The 25,983-nt window shown below is 41.0% G+C and overlaps 1 protein-coding gene across 1 annotated transcript in view; it reads right to left on the minus strand.

The window, feature by feature from the left end:
* usp43b (ubiquitin specific peptidase 43b) overlaps window positions 1-25,983 on the minus strand; it is an 87,855-nt gene that overhangs the window by 15,056 nt on the left and 46,816 nt on the right. The window contains exons 4-11 of the mRNA XM_052138971.1: window positions 19,581-19,673; window positions 18,559-18,694; window positions 17,896-18,040; window positions 7,574-7,745; window positions 5,547-5,658; window positions 2,418-2,521; window positions 857-934; window positions 567-696 (exon numbers count right to left, since the gene is read on the minus strand). Coding sequence (XP_051994931.1) covers window positions 567-696; window positions 857-934; window positions 2,418-2,521; window positions 5,547-5,658; window positions 7,574-7,745; window positions 17,896-18,040; window positions 18,559-18,694; window positions 19,581-19,673 — 970 coding nt within the window. The remainder of the gene's footprint in view (window positions 1-566; window positions 697-856; window positions 935-2,417; window positions 2,522-5,546; window positions 5,659-7,573; window positions 7,746-17,895; window positions 18,041-18,558; window positions 18,695-19,580; window positions 19,674-25,983) is intronic.

A 25,983-nucleotide genomic window follows, 5' to 3' on the forward strand; every position in this document is an offset into this window, starting at 1 on the left:
TAATATTTATTGACGACAATAGTTATTTGTAGGTAGAAACAGAATCATACGTTGAAAAAACCCCAAATGGGATCTTATGAATAATTGATCATATTAAGACTTGCTTTCAGTGAATATTAATGCTACTATTAATATTAATATGAACGTTTTAATGGCAAATAGTTTTTCTAGTTTGAAGCATAAATATATTTTAATGAGGTTTATGCTTAAAACAAGAAAAAACTATTTGCCAAAGGTGTAACAAAATAGAAAACAAGTCCTGTTGTCTTATACAATTTTGCTTAAATAGTAAATTTGCCTTGGTTTAAGGATGTTTAGATATTGAAACTGGAAAGCACGACAAAAATACCTATTATTATTATTATTATTATTATTATTGCAGTATAGAAGAAAGGATGTTACACAAACCTCCCTTTACCACCTGTGAAACCTTATTTTTCAGGGTTCAGACACAATGAATGTCAACCTTGCCTCTAAATGTTAACAGGCCTCAAGATTTATTTTTGTTGCACAACTGTGTTTATAACCATGTGACTTTTTGCTGTGTGTGTTTATGTATTCATTACTTGTTCTTCTTTGGTGTAAAGCTCAAAGCACTCGTCCAGTGTGCAGCTGTGCTGTTGAACGTGGTGTTGCTGTTGAGTACGAACGCTCTCTGAATCCTTCACCACCTCCTCCTGTATATTACCAAACAGACTACACACACACACACACACACACACACACACACCATTACCACAGGGTCATTGGAGCATCACGCCAGCTTTGTTTCTTTTAAATACTTTAAAATGAGGGGCAGATAGAATGTTCTTTCTTATTTCTTACGATTGTAAAGGGACACGAAAGATTACATTACCAGTCTTTGATTCTGTGCTCCCATTCAACAATGAGCTTCACATGTGGAGGTCCACCTGAGCTGCACAGCTTTAATGCCCTGAGGAGATTAAGAACAATCCAAAGGGATTGTGTTTACAGATTTTCTCACAGATGCAAATACAGACATATATGTTTAGTGTTCCACACGTAAGTGATCAGGCTGGTTACGACCAGATATACTGTAAGAGCATGATAAGGTCAAATGTAACGATTTTAAAAATGTAAATTCTTTTAAAATTATTTAATTCAATAAATATTTTGTTTATTTATTTTCAATTATATGTCTTATTTATTTGTAAATTCATTATAGTAAAATGATTTAATTAAATAAATATGTATTTATTTACATTCAATTATATATAAATCAAATTAAATTATTATATGAATATAATATAATTGTTATTTATAGCTAGGTGATCTCATCTCAATGATATTGTGGTCCCTATTTATGGTGTTGACAGCTGAAAATCGTAAATATGAACGCTTAGAAAAGTAACATTCCTCCTCAAGATGGACAGTATTTATACTGTGCGGGATGAGTTGAATACTTGAGCAATACTAACAGTGTGGCTTCCCTTTGCAAATACTACTAACTATACTAAAACTATTAAATATGAAAATTATAAAATTATTTAATTCAATAAATATTTATATTGATATATTTTATGTATATGTGTTATTCATGTTTAATTGAATTATAATAACATTATTTATTTAATTACATAAATAGGTATTTATTTATATTTACATAAAATTAACATAACATAAATATTATTTATATTATTAATGTTTTAACATGTATTTATTTGAGGTAATATTTGCTTATTCGTAAACAAGGAACGTAAGAGATTAATATGCAAACACAATAAATAGTTATCTGTTCTTTCTATTGTTGCTTGGGTAAAGTTAAACTAAACAAAAATAAAAAAAGAAAGGATACTTAAACTAGATTTTTACATTAAAGAAAATGTGAGTGATTCTAAAACTATTAAGCATGAATGAAAAATGAATGCGTGCAAAATGCTGCAGGGAACTGGACTTTGGCTTGTAAAAATGTGGGACACTTTTCTAAAAACCTGTAATTACAGCACACACAGAATATGACTGAGAGAATCGTCAAGAGAATTTCCAAAGGAGGCTTTAAAATGATTATGAGATTAGTGTCGTCTTTAATGACGCAGATCTCCACAACTGTGAGCCCTTGATTAATATTCATGAGCCTCTTGTGCTCCCCAGGCCATGACAAAAAGATATTTGTGAAAATATGATGATAAGGTAATGACTTTATTTACCCGTGCACACTTTAAAATCATAATGAACATCACCCCTTAAAGAGTGTAGACCATAAACATTGGTGTCAGCACTGAAGCTGAGATAAACGAGAGGAATGTTTAATTCCATTAATTCTCTGTTATGCAGTAATGATGCTTGTACGTGTACATATTTACTATGTATTGGTGCTAAAGGTCATATGAAATGTGTTCAACTGAATCTATAATTTCATTTGGTGCATAAAGTCAGGGTGTTTCACACAATAATACCTGTCCACCGCAGGGTGATAAAGTGGTCGTCGATCTTGGGGATTTAAGTAGCTATATGATGGCGATCCCCCCACAACACGAATCTTGAACAACACCCTGAAGTTCTGAAAAATATGTGGAGGCTTTAGTGAAAAAGGTCAAAAGAATAGAATAAAGCATTAACAAAATACTTTCGATTTCTGCTGAGGTGCAACTATATTAATACTTTAATTTTGCTGTAGCAATATTGTGAACTTTGCAGAGGCAACCACAAATTATATGAGATGTTGTTTCTTTTGGCCATAATTAAAAACAAGATTTTTAAATTTTCAGAAAGCAACATTCTGGTCCCTAAATATGGCTCCGGTCCTACTTGAAGTTGCTCCTTGATCTTTAATGTAAAATCTGGATCCTCAAGCAAAACCATGAACCACTGTTCTATATATCTGCTTATGGGTCCTTCATGTACCCCCATTGAAAACCCATTATTTGGACTGATCTAGTGAGTCTATGTTGGTTGGTATTTCTAACAAAACCCAGTAGGGGGCAGCCATTAACTACTCAAAAGCACAAGAAAGTGACAGGAAGGAGTGTGATGTTTCAGAGGAAGTGATGGTATCTTGTGTTAGCCTTTATCAAACATTCATTCTCTGAAAGCTAAGAATCTTGGATTGTGACTGGCTTTGGTTATTTGGTATGCACTCAGTGCTGCTTGCTGAAAGTTTACTGTGGGCTTGGCAAAGGACCCCAACACTAAATATAGTATCAAGAGCAGAGCTGCAGAGAGATTAGCAGCCAACAAATCACTTTTGAGCATCATATTCTAAAGTCCCTCCGGAAAACAGTCAAAGACAGAGAAATCTGTGGAACAGAGATGAGCTGCTTGGGTTCAGATCACAAATATCAGTTTCAAAGAACTTTGTATAAACAAGAAGGAAGTCATCTGTTCGAAGTCTGCACTGATATATATACAAAAATTGTGTATTTTTACTTGGGCTGTCAACTAATTAATACATTTAATGAATTAACTACATGATATGTAGATCACTTTATCAAATTAATAACATATATTTAAATATTTTCCATAAAAAGCCCCCAAATTTAAACTGTGGGATTTAAATGTATCCATGTGGCTCGAGTGTTTTGACTACGTTCACCAAAATTCATTCATATCCATTTAAAGACTCAGTGACCATTTCTGGTGATGCCAAAAGGTGGTGACAAATGAGTGTCTTGTGTGAAATGACTCCTTTAAAATGTGTATGTCTATAGATCTACAAAGAGACTAGTAGCAGTTTTAAGCATTAGAAGAACAAAACAAATATACAATTTCTCTACAGTTTGTGAGCTGCTGAGCATGACAATTTTCAAAAGACAACAATAATAGTCTTATAATAATTATGAGTTTCATAAAAACTGTATAAAAAAGTTTGTCTACTTATCTACTGACTAAACATGTAAAATGCCCAAGTGTTCTAAGAACACAGCAGATCTATCTTTTCCTACAGTTTGTGACTGCACACCAAAATAGAGGTAAAAAAACAGGAGCTGATATTAAAGATAGCTTCACATATTTTACACAGATCAAGTTATCTGCTTAAATTGGCAAAAACAACCGACAAACTATTACCTCACAAACATAATGTTAAAAGCATAACTTAATGAAGACTCTTGGGCTGATATAAACTCTACTTACAATGTGTGCTTAAAAGAAGGATTGTTTTTTTTCTGCAGTGCATTTCATGTAATGCTGCCAATCAAGAACAATATGCCGATAAAAACTCTCACTTGTGTTCCTCATCTCTAGATTATTAATTTAGATCAATATCAATGCTGATAAAAACATGGATAAATGAGCAGTTGAAAGCAACTTTGTAGAAATAAATGGAGCCGTGTTGATTAGACTGACGGCCTATTATGTAAGGGTTATTTCAGCTTATGAAACTCACCTTTGATTGGCTGGATGGTCACTCAATCAGCCCAAAGTAACAAAACACAGTGTATAGTAGAATACTGTATACAAATCCACCATATGGACTTGGTATGGGTTTAGCTTGGAAAAGTGCGAGGGACAAATTCAACTTTTTAACGCCGGCTACGCCCATGCTATAGTCGTGTCTTAGAAGAGCCCTTATAATAAATCTCAGACTGATTGATGATTTCCATATCAATGCTTTACTCGTCTGCCACAATAATATAATGCATTTTAATTACAGAGCATCCGGTAAGTATTCACAGCGCTTCACTTTTTCCACATTTTGTTATGTTACAGCCTTATTCCAAAATGGATTAAATTCATTATTTTCCTCAAAATTCTACAAACAAGCCCCATAATGACAACGTGAAAGAAGTTTGTTTGAGATCTTTGCAAATGTATTAAAAATAAAAAACGATCACATGTACATGTACATGAACTCCAATCAAGTTGTAGAAACATCTCAAGGATGATCAGTGGAAACAGGATGCACCTGAGATACATTTTGAGTGTCATGGCAAAGGCTGTGAATACTTATGTACATGTGATTTTTTTCATTTTTAATTTTTTATTAATTTGCAAATATTTTAAACAAAGTTCTTGTTTGTCGTTGTCATTATGGGGTATTGTTTGTCGAATTTTGAGGAAAATATTTAATTTAATCCATTTTGGAATAAGGCTTTAACAACAAAATGTGGAAAAATTGTAGCGCTGTGAATACTTTCCGGATGCACTGTATCTGAATTTTTATTTTTTAAATATCTATATGCTGTTTATAATTATTTAATCATTGAAAATTTTATTATGGTTATTTGAGGGGCTTTCTCCATAAATATTTATATATGCGATTAATTAGATTAATTAATTGGCATACCGTGTAATTCATTTGATTTAAAATGTAATCCATTGACAGCCCTATCAGAAACTATTCACTTTCATTCTATAGAAAAATATTAAAGTAAATGGTGACTGAGGCTGTCATTCTGCCTAACATCTCAGTTTGTGTTCCACGGGAAAAGGAAAGTCATCCAGGGGTGGAACGACTTGTGGGTGAGTAAATAATGACTTTCATTTTAATTTGAATGTGAACTATCATTTTATCTGTATATCTCAACATGAGCATGCATATCTCTGATTAACTCTATTACTTGTGATGGTAATAAAGTTGATGTTACCTGTGCTTGTGATCCATTGATCATTAGATAGTAGATTTTATTGAGGATGCTCTGCTGTAATTGGTCCCAGGACACCGATCTGTCATCTCTCATCAGAAATGGAGGGCCAAATCTATAAAGGTAGACAGTATAATTTCATTAAAATGTATAATAATTAATTTTCATTTGCTCATTTAACATTTGTATGTATGCACTGTTAAACTACATACAGTGTATTTTCTAAATATGTTAAAATATTAATAATAATAATATTAATATATATTATTATGTGTTCTTGTGTTTAAATGCAGTACAACAGTCCATAATTACATGATAAATTAGATATATAATATCATATAAATTACATTCTCAATCTATATTCCAATGTCCTCAACAATGTCCTTGTAATACACAATGTTTTAGCAGAAGGAGGGTTGTGATTATATTTCTAGCCAAAATTCTGCTCTAGGACCCATGCGGAATTAATACAGGAGACAAAACAAACAAAAGAGAGGACACCACAGGATACCAGAAAGTGGCTGTTTATAGAGAGGTAAACCCAAATAAACAGACATGCATCCTCTTAGAAAAGTAGTCCCCCAGACAACTATGCAGCTAAAATAACGCACATTGTTGTAAGGAAGATTTAATTAGTGCTTAACAAAAATACAAGTTGCACATTTCTTCTTTACATTTACATTTATGCATTTGGCAGATGCTTTTATCCAAAGCGACTTACAGTGCACTTATTACAGGGACAATCCCCCCCGGAGCAACCTGGAGTTAAGTGCCTTGCTCAAGGACACAATGGTGGTGGCTGTGGGGATCGAACCAGCAACCTTCTGATTACCAGTTATGTGCTTTAGTCCACTACGCCACCACCACACCATCTTTCAAGCCAAATGGAATGTCTTGCCCCATTGACTTCCATTGTAATTGCATGGCTATAAACACGATTTTTGCTTGTTTTTACAAACCAAGGGATGAGTCACAATTATTTCCTGTCGATGATATACATCGATACAATTTTAACTTGTATGGAACCTTTTGTGTAATTGATGAGTCATGTTCTACATTTCACATTCCCAATTATTGATCTCAGTACTATAACTGTACAAGTGAAATCTAGTTCTTCCCAGACTCTAACTTTGCAATGATGGGAATATAACTTGAGTCAGTCCTTAGAGAGATGAAGAAAATATCACTTCAAAATGACACCTACTCCCTCAACCTCATCAATAAGAGACAGCCATATGTTCCAAGCACACTCTCTCGCTGCCTCTCTATCAGTTCCATTAAAGTGTGAAGAGAAACATCAGAAAAGGCCATGGAACAAAATTAGATTTCTGCAGACATTCACACCTTGCACATTCGCAACTGTTACTCTCAAAAGTCTGTCTGATGGATCGCTCTGTCACGACAAATGTCAAAGAATCTCCGAGACGCTTTAAGAGCAACAGTTAAAAAGGTGACGGAAATCTTGTCAAAAGCAATATTTGATCAAGTCAGCTTTACATGTTGCACTAATGTTTTCCTCATTAAAAAAGTCTTACCCTGTTAAAAAGTTTTAAACTTGCACTCAGAATATGTACATGCCATGATTATTACAATACTAGTAAATATTAATTAAATATTAATTAAGTAAATAGCAATACGCAGCTGGCGTTGAACATCCTTTTCAGGGCGCGTCTTTGTAAAGATGCCCTTCCGCCCCTGCGTAGTTCCTGGATGTGGTAGAGTGCTCTCTGCTTCAGACGGCCACAAACGTTGTCTCGTGTGTCTGGGTTGCGATCACAACGAGGTAGCGTTTGTGGATGGTTCATGTTCTCACTGCGAGAGCATGACCATGGCAACGTTTATGATTTCCCTTATGACGTCGTAACCATGACGTTTCTGAATTACCCATTTTTGTATATATGTTTTAACGAATGGTCTGGTGGGCTATTTTAAAATTGCAAAGAAAAATCTGTTTACCATGACATGTTCTGTTGACAGGTTTCATTATTGACATGAATGCTGCAAAATATATGATTTTTGCTCCGCTGTACCTCACTGCCTGCTGTCCCACTCCGGCTGCATTACAAACCAGCAGTAAGATCTTTAGCATCCCATCAGCCTGGTTGAGGAACTCAGAGGACAATGCTCCAGATGCAGCCAGTCTCTGACTCTCCGGCCCAGAGGACGAGGCACACGGGGAAGACGGTAGACTGTGGTGGAACCCTGGAGACAAAGAGAGAGCCAAGGAGAGGTAGAGGTCAACTCCTAACACTGATCTGAGCTCAGATTTATAGTTTCCATGTGGCATAATAATGTCAAAATGTATTGAGCTACAAAACAAGGAGAGAGACTCAAGGATAGGAGAGAGAGAGAGACAGATGGAGACATGAAAATGGAGCACAGCAGACGGTAGACTGAACACAGTGGGGTGTATTATCTCACACACACACACACACACACACACACACACACACACACACACACACACACACACACACATGCGCACACGTGACACTTACACATGCATATGTTGTGTTTCCATGTTTTATGTGGACTTTCCATAGACATAATGGTTTTTATACTGTACAAACTTTATATTCTATCCCCTAAACCTAACCCTACCCCTAAACCTAACCCTCACAGAAAACATTCTGCATTTTTACATTTTCAAAAAACATAATTTAGTATGATTTTAAAGCTGTTTTCCTCATGGGGACCGACAAAATGTCCCCACAAGGTCAAAAATGTCGGGTTTTACTATCCTTATGGGGACATTTGGTCCCCACAAAGTGATAAATACACGCTCACACACACACACACACACACACACACACACACACACACACACACACACACACACACACACACACACACACACACACACACACACACACACAATAAATGGAAGTGAACTTATGCTATGTTGTGTTTCCATGTTTTATGTGGACTTTCCATAGACATAATGGTATTTATACTGTACAAACTTTATATTCTATCCCCTAAACCTAACCCTACCCCTAAACCTAACCCTCACAGAAAACAATCTGCATTTTTACATTTTCAAAAAACATAATTTAGTATGATTTTAAAGCTGTTTTCCTCATGGGGACCGACAAAATGTCCCCACAAGGTCAAAAATGTCGGGTTTTACTATCCTTATGGGGACATTTGGTCCCCACAAAGTGATAAATACACGCTCACACACACACAATAAATGGAAGTGAACTTATGCAAAAATTATTTCCAGGCACCCAGTTGAATTTATCGAGGTTGCAGGCACTGGTCTTCAAGGTTATGCTCCCCCCCCCTCCAACACAAAACATAAACAAACAACATAAACATAAAAACATCTACTGAAAACCAACGCTGTATAGATAACTTTATAAGGATAGGTACACATTTAGTGTGAGTCTAATAAGAGGCTATCCAGAATTAATTTAATGTGAGTTAAGAATCTTAATGTGAGTTAATAATATGATTTTTGTTTCAGTATTTTGTTCATAACTAAGACCAGTTACTCTGAAACATATAATAAATGTAGAGACATAGAGAATACAGCTACTATTTAAATGTATTTAGACATTTATTGTGTAATCAATGATCATTTATTTATAAACAAGGTGGAATAAACAACCAGAACCACCAAACTATCTGTATCGTGTCTGTAGACGATGTTCAATATTAAACAATATTGTGTAATCAATGATCATTTATTTATAAACAAGGTGGAATAAACAACCAGAACCACCAAACTATCTGTATCGTGTCTGTAGACGATGTTCTAAATAATCGGATATCGGCACAGATATTTTGTTATTATTAAATTTATTTCAAAGTTTTGTAATTATAAGTGATTTGAAACAAGGTAGTATAAAATAGAGGAACTTACAAACTACCTGTATCATGTCTGTAGATGATGTTCTAAATAACGACTCGGTTACTAACGTAACCTCGGTTCCCTGAGAGGAGGGAACGAGTATTGCGTAAGTAGCTTACGCTATGGGAAAACTCAGTTTCTCGAGAAATATTGAAGTCTTTATGTAAAACGCATTGCAGCTGCACAGCAGACAGCAATGAGCGAGGCAGCTCGGTCATTGGCTGTGCTGCGGCAACTTGCTCGAACCAATGACGGGGCGACTCTGAACGCGCGACCAATGAGCGCCCGCGCGCTCAGAGCCAGCCAAGATTAGCGTGGCTAAGGCTATATATTAGGCGCCCCGTCATGAGAGTTCTTTAGGTTCAATCGACTGAAGCGAACTGACCAAGCACAAGCACGGCAGCTTACGCAATACTCGTTCCCTCCTCTCAGGGAACCGAGGTTATGTTAGTAACCGAGTCGTTCCCTCTCGAGAGGTCTCTCCTATTGCGTAAGTAGCTTACGCTATGGGAACACCATGCAAAACGCTGTGCGTGCTGACTTCGCTCTATAAAGCCAGAGGCGGATGCCTGAGCCTTAAAGCAAAGTGATTATCCAACAAGCCGGCCAACGGCGAGCTATATAATGGGAAAATACAGAGCGCTTTTGCCCCAAGGAGGTCCATGGTAGGGCGCTCATTGTAAAAACACAAGCACATAACTTATGTACTGATTTTTCTATGTATTGATATGCATAAATAATCCTCTAAGTCAGTCAGAGACGGACCTATAAGGGAGGAGATAATGCTCAGCATATACATACTCCAGTCCATTCTACAGTCAGGCTGATAGAATGTTGGAATGCAATGAGGGGACCTGTAGGTTATAAAACCTGATAAATGTCGAAGGCGAGGCCCAGCCTGCCGCCGCACAAATATCTTCAATGGGTATCCCACTCGACCACGCCCACGAGGAGGCCATGCTCCTCGTAGAGTGAGCTCTGACGCCTAAGGGGCATTGAAGGCCCTTGGCTTCATAAGCCAGCGCTATAGCATCCACTATCCAGCGCGATATTCTTTGCTTTGAAACTGCGAGACCTTTAGTGCGGCCGCCAAAGCATACGAATAATTGTTCCGTCTGTCTGAACGGGGCAGAACGTTCCAAACATACTCTGAGCGCCCTGACCGGGCAGAGTAAATTAGCGTCGCTTTCGTCCGCTGGGGACGATAGCGCTGCCAGAGATATCACCTGTACTCTGAAGGGTGTGGAGAGCACTTTAGGAATATACCCGTGCTTTGGCCTAAGGACAACTCTGCAGTCGTTAGGTCCAAATTCCAGGCAAGCAGCGTTTGATGACAGCGCGTGATGAGAGCGCCAGCAAGAGCGCAGTTTTGAGCGAGAGCTGTTTAAGGTGCACGGTTCGGAGAGGTTCGAACGGGGCACTCTTGAGTGCGTCCAGGACCGTGGCCAGGTCCCAGATCGTCACCGAGGGGGGGGCGAGGGGGGTTCATCCTCCTAGCGCCTCTTAGGAAACGAATGATTAGGTCGTTTTTCCCTAATGAACGTCCTTTATCAGGATTGTGTGATGCCGCTATGGCAGCCACATAGACTTTGAGCGTGGAGGGTGTGCGGCCCGCCTCCAGCAGCTCTTGCAAAAAGGCGAGTACACTTGGTATCTCGCACGATTTGGGGTTCAAGCTCTTGGTATCACACCAGTCACTGAACACTTTCCACTTTTGGGCATATAAGCGTCTCGTAGAGGGCGCTCGCGCCTCCGTGATGGTCCTCAAAACTCCACTGGGGAGGTTCTCGGGAACCCGTTGAGGGGCCATGCATGGAGGGCCCACAGATCGGGGCGGGGATGAAGAATCATCCTGTTGGCCTGCCTGAGGAGGTCTAGCCTCAGCGGAATCGGCCATGGGGCAGATTGCATCATCTGCATCAGTTCTGGAAACCACATCTGGTTTTTCCAGAGAGGGGCTACCAGGAGCACTGCACATTTCACTTCCCTGATCCGACTGATGACCTGAGGTAGCATCGCGATCGGGGAAAAGCATACAAGGGGCGGCTCGGCCACACTTGGGTGAGCGCGTCCGTGCTCTTTGAGAAGAAAAGGGGGCAGTGCGCATTTTCCCTGGAGGCGAAGAGGTCGACCTCCGCATTGCCAAAGGTTTGCCATAACCACTGAACCGTCAGGGGTGAAGAGACCATTCTCCTGGGAGAACCTTGTCTCTGGACAGCATGTCCGCTCCCTGGTTCAGGACGCCTGGCACATGCGCTGCTCTCAGCGAGCGCAAGTGGTGCTGTGACCATGAGATGAGCTCCCTGGCCATAGAGTGCAGGGAGCTCGACCTGAGTCCACCCTGGCGATTTATATACGATACTACCATCATGTTGTCCGTTCGGACCAGGACGTGTTCGTTTTTCAGGTACGGAAGCAGGGCTCTGAGAGCCAAGGCGACCGCTTTCATTTCCAGACAGTTTATATGTAGGCGCTTTTCCGGGTTTGACCAAAAGCCGGAGACAGGCCTGCCCTCGTAAAGGGCCCCCCATCCTATTTTGGAGGCATCTGTCGTGATCATTTTTCTCCGTGTGTTCACGCCCAGACTCACGCCGGTTCGATACCAGTCGAAGGCTTTCCAGGGCGTCAGGGCTTTTATACAGCCGTGATTTGCTCTGATTAAAAAGTGGCCCGAGCGCCACGCGTGAGTGGGGACACGGCTCTTGAGCCAGCGTTGGAGAGGACGCATGTGCAACAATCCTAGCTGGAGTACAGCTGATGCCGAGGCCATGAGACCGAGCATCCTTTGAAATCGTTTGACAGGGCGCGCGCCCGGTCTGAATGATGTTGCAAGGCTCGATGCACGCTCTGATGAGAGCGCATGCTCTGATGAGAGGCGCGCCGTCATCTGCACTAAGTCTAGCACTATTCCCAGAAAGGAGATATTCTGGCTGGGGGATAGCACGCTCTTTGCAAAATTGATTCTCAGACCCAGGCATTCTAGATGGCTGATAATCCAAGATCTGTGCGTCATTAACTGACTCTCTGATTGTGCTATGATTAGCCAATCGTCGAGGTAATTCAGTATTCGCACTCCCCGCTGTCTCAGGGGGGAAAGTGCTGCGTCCATACATTTCGTGAATGTACGGGGGGCCAATGATAGGCCGAATGGTAGTACTGTGTACTGGTATGACTGTCCCTCGAAAGCGAATCTCAGAAAAGGCCTGTGATGAGGCGCTATCAGAATGTGAAAGTAAGCGTCTTTCAAATCCACTGATAGAAACCAATCCCCGGGGCGAACTTGCGCGAGAATATGTTTGGTCGTTAACATTCTGAACGAGCGAATCATTAAAGCTTTGTTCAGATGTCTGAGATCTAGGATGGGGCGGAGGCCACCGTCCTTTTTCGGGACGAGAAAATAGCGGCTGTAAAAACCTGCCTCGCTCATAGAGGGAGGAACAGTTTCTATAGCGCCCTTCTCTATTAGTTTGAGCACCTCGGTGCGTAGAACATGTGACACATCTCTCCTCACTTTCGTCTCGACCACCGCTGAAAAGCGGGGTGGTCTGCGAGCGAATTGAAGCGAGTAACCGTGTTTTATTATGTTCAAAACCCATTTCGGCATGTCGGGATTTTTTCCCAGGCTTTTGCTCGCACAGATATGGGCTGAATGCTGGCTGGGGGCGTGTCGCAGTGACGTATGGGCCCCACCGGCAAATTGCCTTGTGCTAACTCTGAGCTTACAGCTGTCAGAGGTGCGGGCGCGCGCTGAGCAGCCTTGTTGAGTGCCGAGTGCAGGGGTGCGTGTGAGATTACAGGCACGCGCACTATCTCCGAAATGCTCGCAGCATGAGCTGGAGAAATGTTTGAAACTGTATGGACAGTGTTTTCGGGTGGGGGTGCATACATCGTAATAGGCACGCGCGCCACTGTCATAAAGCTTCCCGCTCTTAGCGGGGAGTTTCTTGGCTCGCGCGTCGCATCCGTGATGCTTGCGGCATGAGACAGAGAAATGTTTGAAACTGTATCGACAGTGTTTACGGGTGGGGGTGCATACATTGTAATAGGCACGCGCGCCACTTTCATAAAGCTTCCCGCTCTTAGCGGGGAGTTTCTTGGCTCGCGCGTCGCATCTGTGATGCTTGCGGCATGAGACAGAGAACTGTTTGAAACTGTATGGGCAGTGCTTATGGGTGGGGGTGCATATACCGTAGTATGCACACGCGCCACTTTCATAAAGCCTCCCGCTCGCGGCGGGGGGTTTTTGGCTATGCATACAGTGTTTGTGTGTAGGGGTGCATGCAGGACAGTAGGCACGCCCGCTACCTTTATAGTATTTCCCGCTTTTACTGGGGAAGTGTTTATAACTGTGGGAACAGTGCTTGCGTGTAGTGGTGCATACATGACAATAGGCACACGATCTACATATATGGTGCGTCCAGCTGGAGCTGGGGAAGTATTCGGCACTGTTTGGACAGTATTGATACGTGGGAATGCGCACTTTAGTGTGGACACGTGACCCCTTAGTGACACAGGCAGAAAATGACTCTTTTTGTGATTTCTGTGTGTTGCCGTTAAAACGGCGTTTGATTGCAGGTGAGCGAGTTCTGTGACTGGCCCATTGACTGCTGTACAGACATTTCCAGCTGCCTGTAAGGGGACTGGGTAATGTTTCACACGTTTTAGAGAGAGTTGTCCGGCTTTTGCGAGACACGCACTCTCTCTTTTTCTTCCTATTGCTAGGAAGACTTACGAGGCTCCGGGTTCAGCACGATCTTGGGCCGAGGACCCCGTTGCTCAGGCGGCTTCCTTCGGTTAGCGGAATGCGAGCGGCGTCGAGCGTCCGTTTCAGGTCTGCTCTTTGGCTGGGAGACGGGAGGCGCTGCCCTGGCTCGCTGCTGCTGCTGAGGCGGTCTCTGGCAGCTCTGAGACGAGCTGGAGGGCTTGGGCAGGAAGTGACGCATAGCCTGCGAATCCTTCCCGAGCTTCAGTGAAGCGTTCAGCAAACTCTTTTACCGCTGGTCCGAACAGGCCGCTTGGAGCGATAGGCGCGTCAAGAAATGGCGCCTTATCCGCGTCCTTCATCTCTGTTAGCGTCAGCCACAGATGGCGCTCAAGGACAGTCAGGTTAGCCATGGCCCGGCCGATGGATTGGGCGGTGGCCTTTGTGGCTCGCAGGGCTACGTCAGTGGCGCTGCGCAGGTCCTTGAAAGCCTCAGGTTCAGGTCCCGACTCGTCCATGGTGCGGAGAAGTTTGGCCTGATAAACTTGTAGAACAGCCATGGAATGAAGCGCTGACGCAGCTTGGTCGGCGGCGGCGTATGCGCGGCCGGCGATAGCTGAGGTGGATCGGCAGGGCTTCGAGGGATGAGAAGCTTTGGCTTTCCATCCAGCGGTGGAGGGTGGGCACAGATGGTTGGCCACAGCCTCCTCGAGGGCGGGTTCCTCGTAGCCTCTTTCTCTCGCGCCGTCCACCGAGGAGAGCGAGGAAGAGAAAGAAGGCTTCAGGCGAGCAGAGTGCGGGGCTTTCCACGACTTTGTGAGTTCGTCGTGAACTTCGGGGAAGAAAGGGGAGGGTCTCTGTCGAGGGGCCTGCCGGCGCCCCTGCAGGAACCACTCGTCCAGCCGGCTGTGGGCGGGTTCTTCCGGAGAAGACCAGTCGAGCCCGAGGTCTTCCACGGCTTTGGACAGGATGCGGACGATCTCAGAATCCATGCTGGTGCCCGTGCTCGTGTCCGCTAATGTCGACGGCGCGGGGTCGAAGGCCGAGCCCGGCCAGTCGTCGGATGCAGCGTCAATAGAAAGGCTGTCATCCTTTTCACCGTCGTCCCCTGACGCGCCGAACGAGACGAGACCCACCGCTCTGTTGGAGGGGTGCTGGTCCGCCTGCGTGAAATGGACTGGCGGCGGGGAGATCTTGGGTAGTGGTGAAGCACGCGGGGACTGGCCCGGCGTGACGTCACTGAATTCCGCGTGCTCTGGCAGCCTCTGTGAGCGGCGCTTTTTTCTTGCGCGGCTCGAACGGAGGAGACGGCAGCACGGTGGAAGCAGGCTCGTTTGCGGCGAAGGCGGCAAAGCGAGCGCGCAGCTCGGCGAGGCCCAGGGAGTCACATTCGGGGCATCCGCCCTGAATGAGAGCAGCTTCTGCGTGGTCAGGTCCCAGGCAGCGAGTGCAGATAACGTGACGGTCCCCGTCAGGAAGAGGGCCTCTGCACGAGGCGCAGGTTAAAGGCATTTGGAACAACGCCTCGAAAATTGCTCTTTTACTTAAATCAAAAGCGTCGCAGAGGCGAACACTTGTAAGTAAAAAGGATATCAGTGATGCGCGCCGGATGGCGTAGCAGAAGGCTTCGAAGGCGGCTGAAGGCGCCGGCGTCCTCTTAGCAGTCCTGCTGTAGGCTTGTCAACGGCGGGTGAAAAGACTCCAACAATCCGGAGGATCCAGCAAAGAGAAGGTCTTCGCTGAAGGAGATTAAATCTAAGGAACTCTCATGACGGGGCGCCTAATATATAGCCTTAGCCATGCTAATCTTGGCTGGCTCTGAGCGCGCGGGCGCGAAGCGCGCGCTCATTGGTCGCGCGTTCAGAGTCGCCCCGTCAATGGTTCGAGCAAGTTGCCGCAGCACAGCCAATGACTGAGCTGCCTCGCTCATTGCTGTCTGCTGTGCAGCTGCAATGCGTTTTACATGAAGACTTCAATATTTCTCGAGAAACTGAGTTTTCCCATAGCGTAAGCTACTTACGCAATAGGAGAGACCTCTCGAGAGGGAATCGGATATCGGTATCGGCACACAAATATTGTTATATAAATTTTGTTAAAAGTTGTGTAATTATCAGTCATTTAAAACAAGGTAGTATAAAACAGAAGAACTTACAAACTATCTGTATCATATCGGTAGATGGTGTTTTAAATTATCGGCTATCGGCACACAAAATTAGTTATTAAAATTTATTTGAAAGTTTTGTAAATTATCAGTGATTTGTCACAAGGAAGTAAACAAACAGATCCACCAAACTATCTGTATTGTAGTGTGGTATCTGTATATGTTGGTCTAAATAATCAGACATCAGTATCGACACACAAATTTTGTAATATAACTTAAATTTCTTTCGATGATGTGTAATATATCAGTGATTCTAAGCAAACCCCAAAACTATCGCTATCATATTGGCAGATGTTTTTCAAAATAATCTGTATTGGCACACATATTTTTTATTGGTGCATCCCTTGTTAAAGGTTCAAAATTCTACAATTAATAACCAGAGGATTTCAATTCCATTTGTTTTACTTGTTTCACTGGTAAAGTGTTTGCATTTGTACCAAATTCCTTGTATATCTTATTTTTGTTGAATAAAGTTTTGTCCAAACTAATCATCACTGTGCATGCAACCATTCAAATTTCTTACATTTTTTATAAAAAATAGGCCTTTTTCAACTACAATTCAAACATAATGAAGTAAGTCTCAATCATTGGTGTCATCCAAGTGAGCACCTAGACAGTTGGGCCTTTCATTTAGTGTATACTGAGGAAATATATGCACCTCTCTCCATTTATTAAATATATTTTTAATCTAGCTACTGATCAAACCTCTTGCAATAATCCACTATCATTTGCATAAACACTGGCCAATGACTCTTCATGATTTATCTGAAATCAACTAGTCTGTGATGATAAGAGAGACAAGTTACATGATAGGAACATATTACAGCAGGGAGGCTATATGTTTCATCACAGACCCATGGAGGGCTCCTCAGTGATTAATCAAGGTGGGACGGTTTTATGGGTGAACATAATTACGCCTGTGTTTCCCAGCATTAAATCTCAAGGTCTTCTCATATCCGATTTCAAAATGAAGAATGTGAAAAGCATCAGAATGACCTACATTTACATTTATGCATTTAGCAGACGCTTTTATCCAAAGCGACTTACAGTGCACTTATTACAGGGACAATCACCCCCGGATCAACCTGGAGTTAAGTGCCTTGCTCAAGGACACAATGGTGGTGGCTGTGTGGATCGAACCAGCAACCTTCTGATTACCAGCTCAGCGCTTTAGCCCACTACGCCACCACCACTCCCCAGACCTGTGCTGACTTAACGTACTGTAGGTATGCATGTGCAATCTTTGTTTTCTCACTCGATGAGCCCTACCAAGCTATCTTTATGAGTGTGTTTGACGCGATCTCTCAGGAGAAACTCAGTGAGATTCTTAATTAAACACCTCTGCTCTCCACATATATCAAATGCACAGGGTACTGCCACAGAAAATCACCTGAAGCCATTGGAAAACCCAACTAGATTTCTACACTGACTTAAGAAAATGCCCATGCAAAGTCGCCATGTGTTGCGTTCTCAATGTAAGTCTATGGGATTTTTTTCACAGTATGATTTATACTGTCAGAAGCATAATTATTGTTATTATGTTGTGGTTATATATAAAAATGTAAAACATTCCTTAATACATGCATGTAGTGCTGAGACAAAGACATTCTCAACAGTATTTGCACACAGTTACCTGAGATTCGTGCAGATCCACCCCTGATGTAAAGGGGCGGAGCTTGGAAGGCATAAATGATGTCGCTCTCTGCTATGCTGGTCATGTCATCATCATCAAAGAAAGAACGCTGGAAGCCTGTTGTGTAGATCTCAGTCAATATCACCTAGTAGTACAGAACATTAAGAATTACAAACTGATTAAAATGACATTATTGTGTCAGGAAACTTCCTTCAAAACTAAATTCACATATTTGAAGCACATTGGTTTGTCAAGCTATTTAAATAATCACATTTATAAATACCCATAACATCTATTACAGTTAGGACATGAAAAATACATTACAAAATGACATTATCCATTAAAAGTCGATAATGCTCTCATGATGTATAGTTGTATGTATATACAGTATTACTTGTATGTAAATGGTACCTTGGTAATACCATGTTTTTGGAGCATGTACCATGGTATTCTTTGAAGTCCCTTATGTAAATACCAATTGTACATGAACATGGTAATTATTCAGTACCATGGTGCAGTATTATGTCAAAGTATCATTATATTATCTCCTGATATCATCACTTGTACCATGGTACTTTTTATAAAGAGTGTCAGGGGAAAGAGTAGTTAGGTAATTTGCATGCATGAGGACTGTCTGTGTGCAACTGTGTGCACATCTGTCACCTGATCTGGAGAGATCTTGCCCTCATCTGCCACCATCCTGCGCAAACATGCCAAAGATCCGAAGAGAGGCACAGCGAGACCCACTCGCAGATACCGCTGCCCTTTTTTACTAAACACCAGAGTCACACAGACTGGTCTGCCGAGAAAGAAAACATCCTTTTATGATCTTAAGGTATTAACATCTCAAAATCTAGTAACATCTATCAAAATATCATCGATTGAGCGGTACAAACGCAGGCTTGAGATTTTGTTTGATATTTGTTAGTGTAATTCAATGTGTCACTCTGACCACATTCACAGTCATTTCTACCACATCTCAAATTCTGTATCGTGTTCAATTGAAGTGCATGGTGGTTATGATCTGATGGAACTGACATTTTTCATGTTTTTGAAATGGCGTACTCCTTTTTCCTGCTATGGCTTATTTCATTACATTTATGCATTTAGCAGACGCTTTTATTCAAAGCAACTTACAGTGCACTTATTACAAGGACAATCCCACCGGAGCAACCTGGAGTTAAGTGCCTTGCTCAAGGACACAATGGTGGTGGCTGTGGGGATCGAACCAGCGACCTTCTGATTAACAGTTATGTGCTTTAGACCACTACACCACGACCACTCACGACCGTATTAGAAAGTGCCACAACCCAAACAGTTACACCTTACATGAAAGTGTGGACATTTGTTCTGCCATAAACAACAGAAATAAAGCATAAAAACTTTATAGATACACTGAAGGATGTTTACCTCTAGTTTGTGTGCATATCTGATATGGATAATTTGATCAGTGACATTATACTGTATTTGGAACAACAGTTTTGTGTTTGTGAGAGTTTAAATGTTTTGTTTCCTTCAATACTTCAGGATTTCCCATTTGTAATCCATCTAATATAGGGTGGGGTATGTGTGCCACAAAATTACTGTTTGAATGCCTTATTGTTTCTGAGTAAAAAGGGGCAAAAAGGCAAATCAACAACCACAAAAACCCTGAACCTACATATGCAGCATTGAATTTTACTCACCTTGTCTGTCTTAAAGGAATAGGGAGAGATATACACAGAAAAGGATCAAATGTGTTGCTCTGCTTAAGACAATGAGGGCACGTCAGAGATGACCTGAAGAGGAAAAACGACAGGAAAAAATGAAAAACTGGACAGTTCGAAAGACTGAAACAACAATGGACCCACTTTATATTAGGTGCCTTTAATCACTATGTACTTATGTACATTTGATACAATGTTCTTATTATGTTCATATGTGTTGTTGTATTGTACTTCCATTTAAAGTACCTGCATTTAATTACATCTGTAGTTACACTGTTAATCGAACCCCTAAACCTAACCCTAACTCTACCCCAAACCCTGACATGATCTCTACCTCAGCAGCAGCAAATGTGAATCTTGTGAGAACTTTGCAGGCCAACATGGAGTTGCACAATAAATACATTGTTTTGTATATATCTTAATGTTAGTACATAGTAGTTAAGGTGCGTACACACTGCCAGCGACATTGCGCGCGACAGCGACTCAATACCATTCATTTTCAATGCGAGCACAGACTTCCGGCGACACGAGCTGTCGCGACCGTTGGCGCTAGATGTGGGCGTGTCCAGCGACGCGACAAAGTTGAGAAAAGTTCAACTTTGGAGCGACTAACGGAAGCGACAGCCAATAGGAGAGACGACGGGAGAGCTCACGTGATCCTTCTCTCTCTCTCTCAGCTCCTGCAGTAACGGAAAGATGGATGAAAAGCTAATTGTCCAGTGCTCTATGATATGTCTCTTCCCACGTACAAGGACATTTTAAAGAAAAATACTGCGTGGAAAGGTGTATCTGAGATCGCAGGGATTTTATGGACCCAGACAGACCGCCGCAAACAGCACGCCTGGTTTCTCATTCATCTTTGATATAAAGCATTTTATGTACTGATTCCATTTATATTTAGTCTTTTCCCTCCAAAATGTTTGTTTTTAGTGGCAAGAAAAGAGATTCGCTGTCAACAGCAATGGAATGACATTCGTGAATGTCATTTATAAACGTTACTAGGCAACCAGTAGTGGGAACACCCACTAGCGACTTCACCGCCGGCCACTGGCGACCTGCAGCGGCGAAGTCGCTGGCAGTGTGTACGCACCTTTAAAGACACCTAATATAAAGTGGGACCAAAAGTAAAATAATATAGATATATGCACTTAGCCATTGTATTGCTTAAATGAGCCTAAAAGAAAGTAAAATGTAAGCGGAAGTGATGTCACAGGGAAAAGGAAGCACAAAGTTTCACTTGGGAGGAATTATTCTAGCTACGGAAACTGATGCTCACAAAATCTCAATTTCAATTCATTGCATCATCCATGCCAACCATTTACAGAATGTGTGATTTCAAGTCCAGTCTCTCATCACGGCACATGGGCTTGTTCTCTGTTCCCTTGCTGACAGGCAGTCAGTCTGTCTACCTTAAATGAGTTTAAACAAAGGTTTTATGTTTTTAATGCTTTGTCTATGAAGTTATTACATTTTGCCTTCTCATAAGATCACCAACACTGCATAAATACTAATGCTTTTTGGATTGAAAACTATACTCCACATCATCACATTGCTTTTTTGAAAGGGCGTCCTTTCCCTATTGGCCCCTGTCAGATCTGTATGGTGGAAAGGCAAATAGAGAGAGTTTCAGAGTGTTAAGAAAAGGCCTGTTTATCTGCCACCAGCTGTCAGAGACTTATGTGGAGTCTTCTCTACGATTTACTGCTACAGCTCACCCACGGATGACTTATCCCTCAAAAACACATATCAGCTGCCATTGCCGCTTCAAAACAAACAATGCTGCAGTACTGCAGTTACACAGAATAGAGTTGAAGTCAAAGGTTTACATACACCTTAGCCAAATACACTTAAAGTCCGTTTTTCACAATTCCTGACATTTAATCATAGAAAACATTGTAGGTCAGTTAGGATCAATACTTTATTTTAAGAATGTGAAATGTCAGAATAATAGTAGAGAGAATTATTTATATCAGCTTTTATTTCTTTCATCACATTCCCAGTGGGTCAGATGTTTACATACAATTTGTTAGTATTTGGTAGCATTGCCTTTAAATTGTTTAACTTGGGTCAAATGTTTTGGGTAGCCTTCCACAAGCTTCTCACAGTAAGTTGAGGGAATTTCGGCCCATTCGTCCAGACAGAACTGGTGTAACTGAGTTGGGTTTGTAGGCCCACTTGCTTGCACATGCTTTTTCAGTTCTGCCCACAAATCAGATTGAGGTCAGGGCTTTGTGATGGCCACTCCAATACCTTGACTTTGTTGCCTGTAAGCCATTTTGCCACAGTTTTGGAGGTATGCTTGGGGTAATTTTCCATTTGGAAGACCCATTTGCAACAAGCTTTAACTTCATGGCTGACATCTTGAGATGTTGCTTCAATATATCCACATAAATGTACTTTCTCATGATGCCATCTATTTTGTGAAGTGCACCAGTCCCTCCTACAGCAAAGCACCCCCACAACATGATGCTGCCACCCCCATGCTTCACGGTTGGGATGGTGTTCTTTGGCTTGTAAGCCTCACCCTTTCTCTTCCAAACATATCGATGGTTATTATGGCCAAACAGGTAAATTTTTGTTTCATCAGACCAGAGGAAATTTCTCCAGAAAGTAAGATCTTTGTCCCCATGTGCACATGCAAACTGTAGTCTGACTTTTTTATGGTGGTTTTGGAGCACTGGTTTCTTCCTTGCTGAGCAGCCTTTCAGGTTATGTTGATATAGGACTCGTTTTACTGTGGATATAGATACTTGTCTTCCTGTTTCCTCCAGCATCTTCACAAGGTCCTTTGCTGCTGTTCTGGGATTGATTTGCACTTTTCGCACCAAACTACGTTCATTTCTATGAGACAGAATGCATTTCCTTCCTGAATGGTATGATGGATGCATGGTCCCATGATGTTTATACTTAAGTACTATTGTTTGTACAGATGAATGTGGAACTTTCAGGCATTTGGAAATTGCTCCCAAGGATGAACCAGACTTGTGTTTGTCCACAATTTGTTTTCTGAGGTCTTGGCAAATGTCTTTTGATTTTCCCATGTTGTCAAGCAAAGAGGAACTGAGTTTGAAGGTAGGCCTTAAAATACATCCACAGGTACACGCATTAACTTCAATTAGCCAATTATCTTATCAGAAGCTTGACATCATTTTTGGGAATTTTCCAAGCTGCTTATAGACACAGTTAACTTAGTGAATGTAAACGTCTGAACCACTGGATTTGTGATTTAGTCAATTAAAAGTGAAACAATCTGTCTGTAAACAATTGTTTGAAAAATTACTTGTGTTATGCACAAAGTAGATGTCCTAAACGACTTGCCAAAACTATAGTTTGTAATATGAAATCTGTGGAGTGGTTAAAAAATGACTTCAACTGTATGAGAACCTAAACTAAGATTGTGTGTGGTTCAGAGCAGACTGGATTTCTCAAAAAGTTTACAGTACATCAAACTGAATTTATTAAGGCAATGATAAACACTCCACTAGAAGACCAGCTAGACCATCTTAAACCAGCTTAGGCTGCTGCCATCGCACTTAGTACACCCCATCTTAAAAATAAAACTACTTTATTCTATATTGCACTTTACATTAGTGTGAGTATACATTACATTTTTCCAAGAATCATAGAGAAGAAACCTCACCGTAAATAAGAGCACCGCAAGCTTAATTACTTTGAGAATATGCTAAAAATACATTTGTATACATATAAATCATTCATAACCCAATGGTTTTCCTCGAAACCTATATTGTATGTCATTAATAGGTCCTTAACTGTTCATACATGTAAAAATATTTATATTTTTTTCCATGTTAACTGACAGATCTAAAAGTTATTATTTAATATGCCCTTTTTTATAATAAAATGTAGAAATGTTTTGACATTTCAAAATATCCATTAACTACAGCACAACCAGTGTAATACATGTTGAGACATCTTTTTTTTTTATCACTTTCTATTCAATTTTATCTAAATATAACATAATATACAATTTATATTAACATCTAATGTGAGAATTTGAATGAATTTCCTATTACTCATCTGCTCAATAAAACTTGGTGGTCAAAAGTTCTGATACCAATGTATACTTTTTCAAATAAACATCATCAAAACAAATTTACAGCTCAAGTATACAACATTCATACTTATTTAATATGATTTTATGCCAAATCTATTCTATTTACTTGCTTGAACTGACAAATGTTGATGTGTGAGTTTGCTGTAAGCTGGTTCGGCATCAGAAGGCTGCAGAATAAAATGTGGACAATTTCCTCTTTCAAGCCCTATTTAAACTAATGTATACATGATCTTTTGCTCTCGCCACACCCCCTTTAGACAGTTGTAACTTTGATTTAGTTGATTTGTTGTTTGCTGTTTTGTACAGAAATGTGTGTGTGTCTGTGTGTGACTGTATGTGTATGTGCATGTTTGTAAACAAGATGCAGTCCTAGGTGAGAGACAACAAAGAGTGTGGGTATGGAAACGAGTCTAAATGTAAGTGAAGTGTTTATAAGAAAAACATTTAATTCATAGATGTACAAAAATAAATTATGTGTAAAGCCACAATTGATGCCTGGGTTACAATTCACCCGCAAACTCAAAAGATGTCACTTTTTTTTTAATGGTTACATCAATTTGATGAAATAAATTTGAAAAAAAAAAAGAACATTATTATGTGTATTTTGATAGTCTTGATAGTCCCGTTCTAAAAACTACAGTATGTGGTATTTAAAAATGATTCTCTGTCTCTCCTGGGTCAAAAATGACCCAAACGCAATAGGGTTAAGCCTACATTTTAAGTCATAAGACCAGGTTTATGCATACTGCAGCTAAATATGGTTGTCACTCCTCTTCAGAGTTTCATAATTTACAACTGAATTCACTCCCAAAAAAGCCCCAGCGGTCTAAAAGGAAACCCACACAATGGTTCAGAGAGTGCTGTTAAAAACAAAACATAAACAAAGAGTCAGAGTATATACTGCATTTGATGAAAGACGCACTTCTCTGCCAGTTAAACAATACGTTCATACATGTGCATACATGTGAGTATTATGAATAGGTTCCGGATTTACTTAATCTGGGGACGTGGGTATATTGACCCATGACCTAAAGATATGACGTAATAACAACAACCGCAAAAATAATCTACTCAGGTTTTTTTGAACAAGCAACATTTAAACAAAAGAAACTACGTTCTTGGTAAATACTGTCTATCACTTACAGTTGAAAAGAGCCGTCCAACTCTGTTCTGGTCTTTTAAATCCAGCATTTTGAATGTGACATCTCCCCAGCTCCCAGAGGATTATGGGATAGTAAAGTGTCCATTTCATCCACAGTTCAGAATCTCGCTTGAAATAGTAGGTCATCCGGGTATTTCTTGCTTATTATTTTATGAATACTGAGGATTCGGACATACTACTCCATTGGCATTCTTTTTTTGGCACACTACATAGTAGGGAAGTATGGATATTTGGACGCAGCGAGTGTATCTGTTGACGACAGTTTGATAATACATAAACAATCGCTAATATTACTTAGCTTATATTACAAAATTTAGCTGATGCTTAAATGTTAGATGTTAAAATGTTGCTATGGTTTTAACTATCATTCATTGCAATTTCCTAACAGGCTGTTCAGACTGAAGAAGTTCTGCATTATATTTTATTTTGACGCAGCATCTAAAAACACGATGCTCCTGTGCAAGACACTGCAAAAACATTGAGAGGCAGCGCAACGGTCAAAGACATCCATCTAGCATGTATTTACAGTGAAAAATAGCACAGACAGATGCAAAAACTTGTTTGGTGTAAAGACCTCGCTAGACTTTGCAGTGTGTGTGAGTAGGCTGGGGGCAGGGGGCATGCTCCCCTTGACCACATACACACGTGCATCATGGTATCCAACTGCAATTAAAACACTGCCACTTGCTTGGTGTATTGTGAAATAGAGTTTTATCAAGCATGCTTGATGCATTTCTTAGTTCCCCTCTGGATGGGATTTGCCAATGCCTGTTCATCTTTTGGATTGCATGTATTGGAGTTTGGAGCTTTGTGTTTAAGTTAAGCATTTTTCAACTCATGCATACATTTATTAAATGAATGTAAATTCATGGAATTTGCATTTTGGATAATTAACTAGATTTGCAAATACACCAAATGCATACTTGGTATCAATTTACTGCAATGATAATGGGGGCCTGGGTAGCTCAGTGTGCAATGAGGCTGACTACAACCCCAGAGTCACGAGTTTGAATCCAGGGTGTGCTGAGTGACTCCAGCCAGGCCTCCCAAGCAACCAAATTGGCCCGGTTGCTAGGGAGGGTAGAGTCACATGGGTTATCCTCAGCAAGCCAAGTGATAAGATGCGTGGGCCGACTGTCTCAGAA

This window comes from Xyrauchen texanus, chromosome 12, assembly GCF_025860055.1.
Source record: "Xyrauchen texanus isolate HMW12.3.18 chromosome 12, RBS_HiC_50CHRs, whole genome shotgun sequence".
Lineage (NCBI taxonomy): Eukaryota > Metazoa > Chordata > Actinopteri > Cypriniformes > Catostomidae > Xyrauchen > Xyrauchen texanus.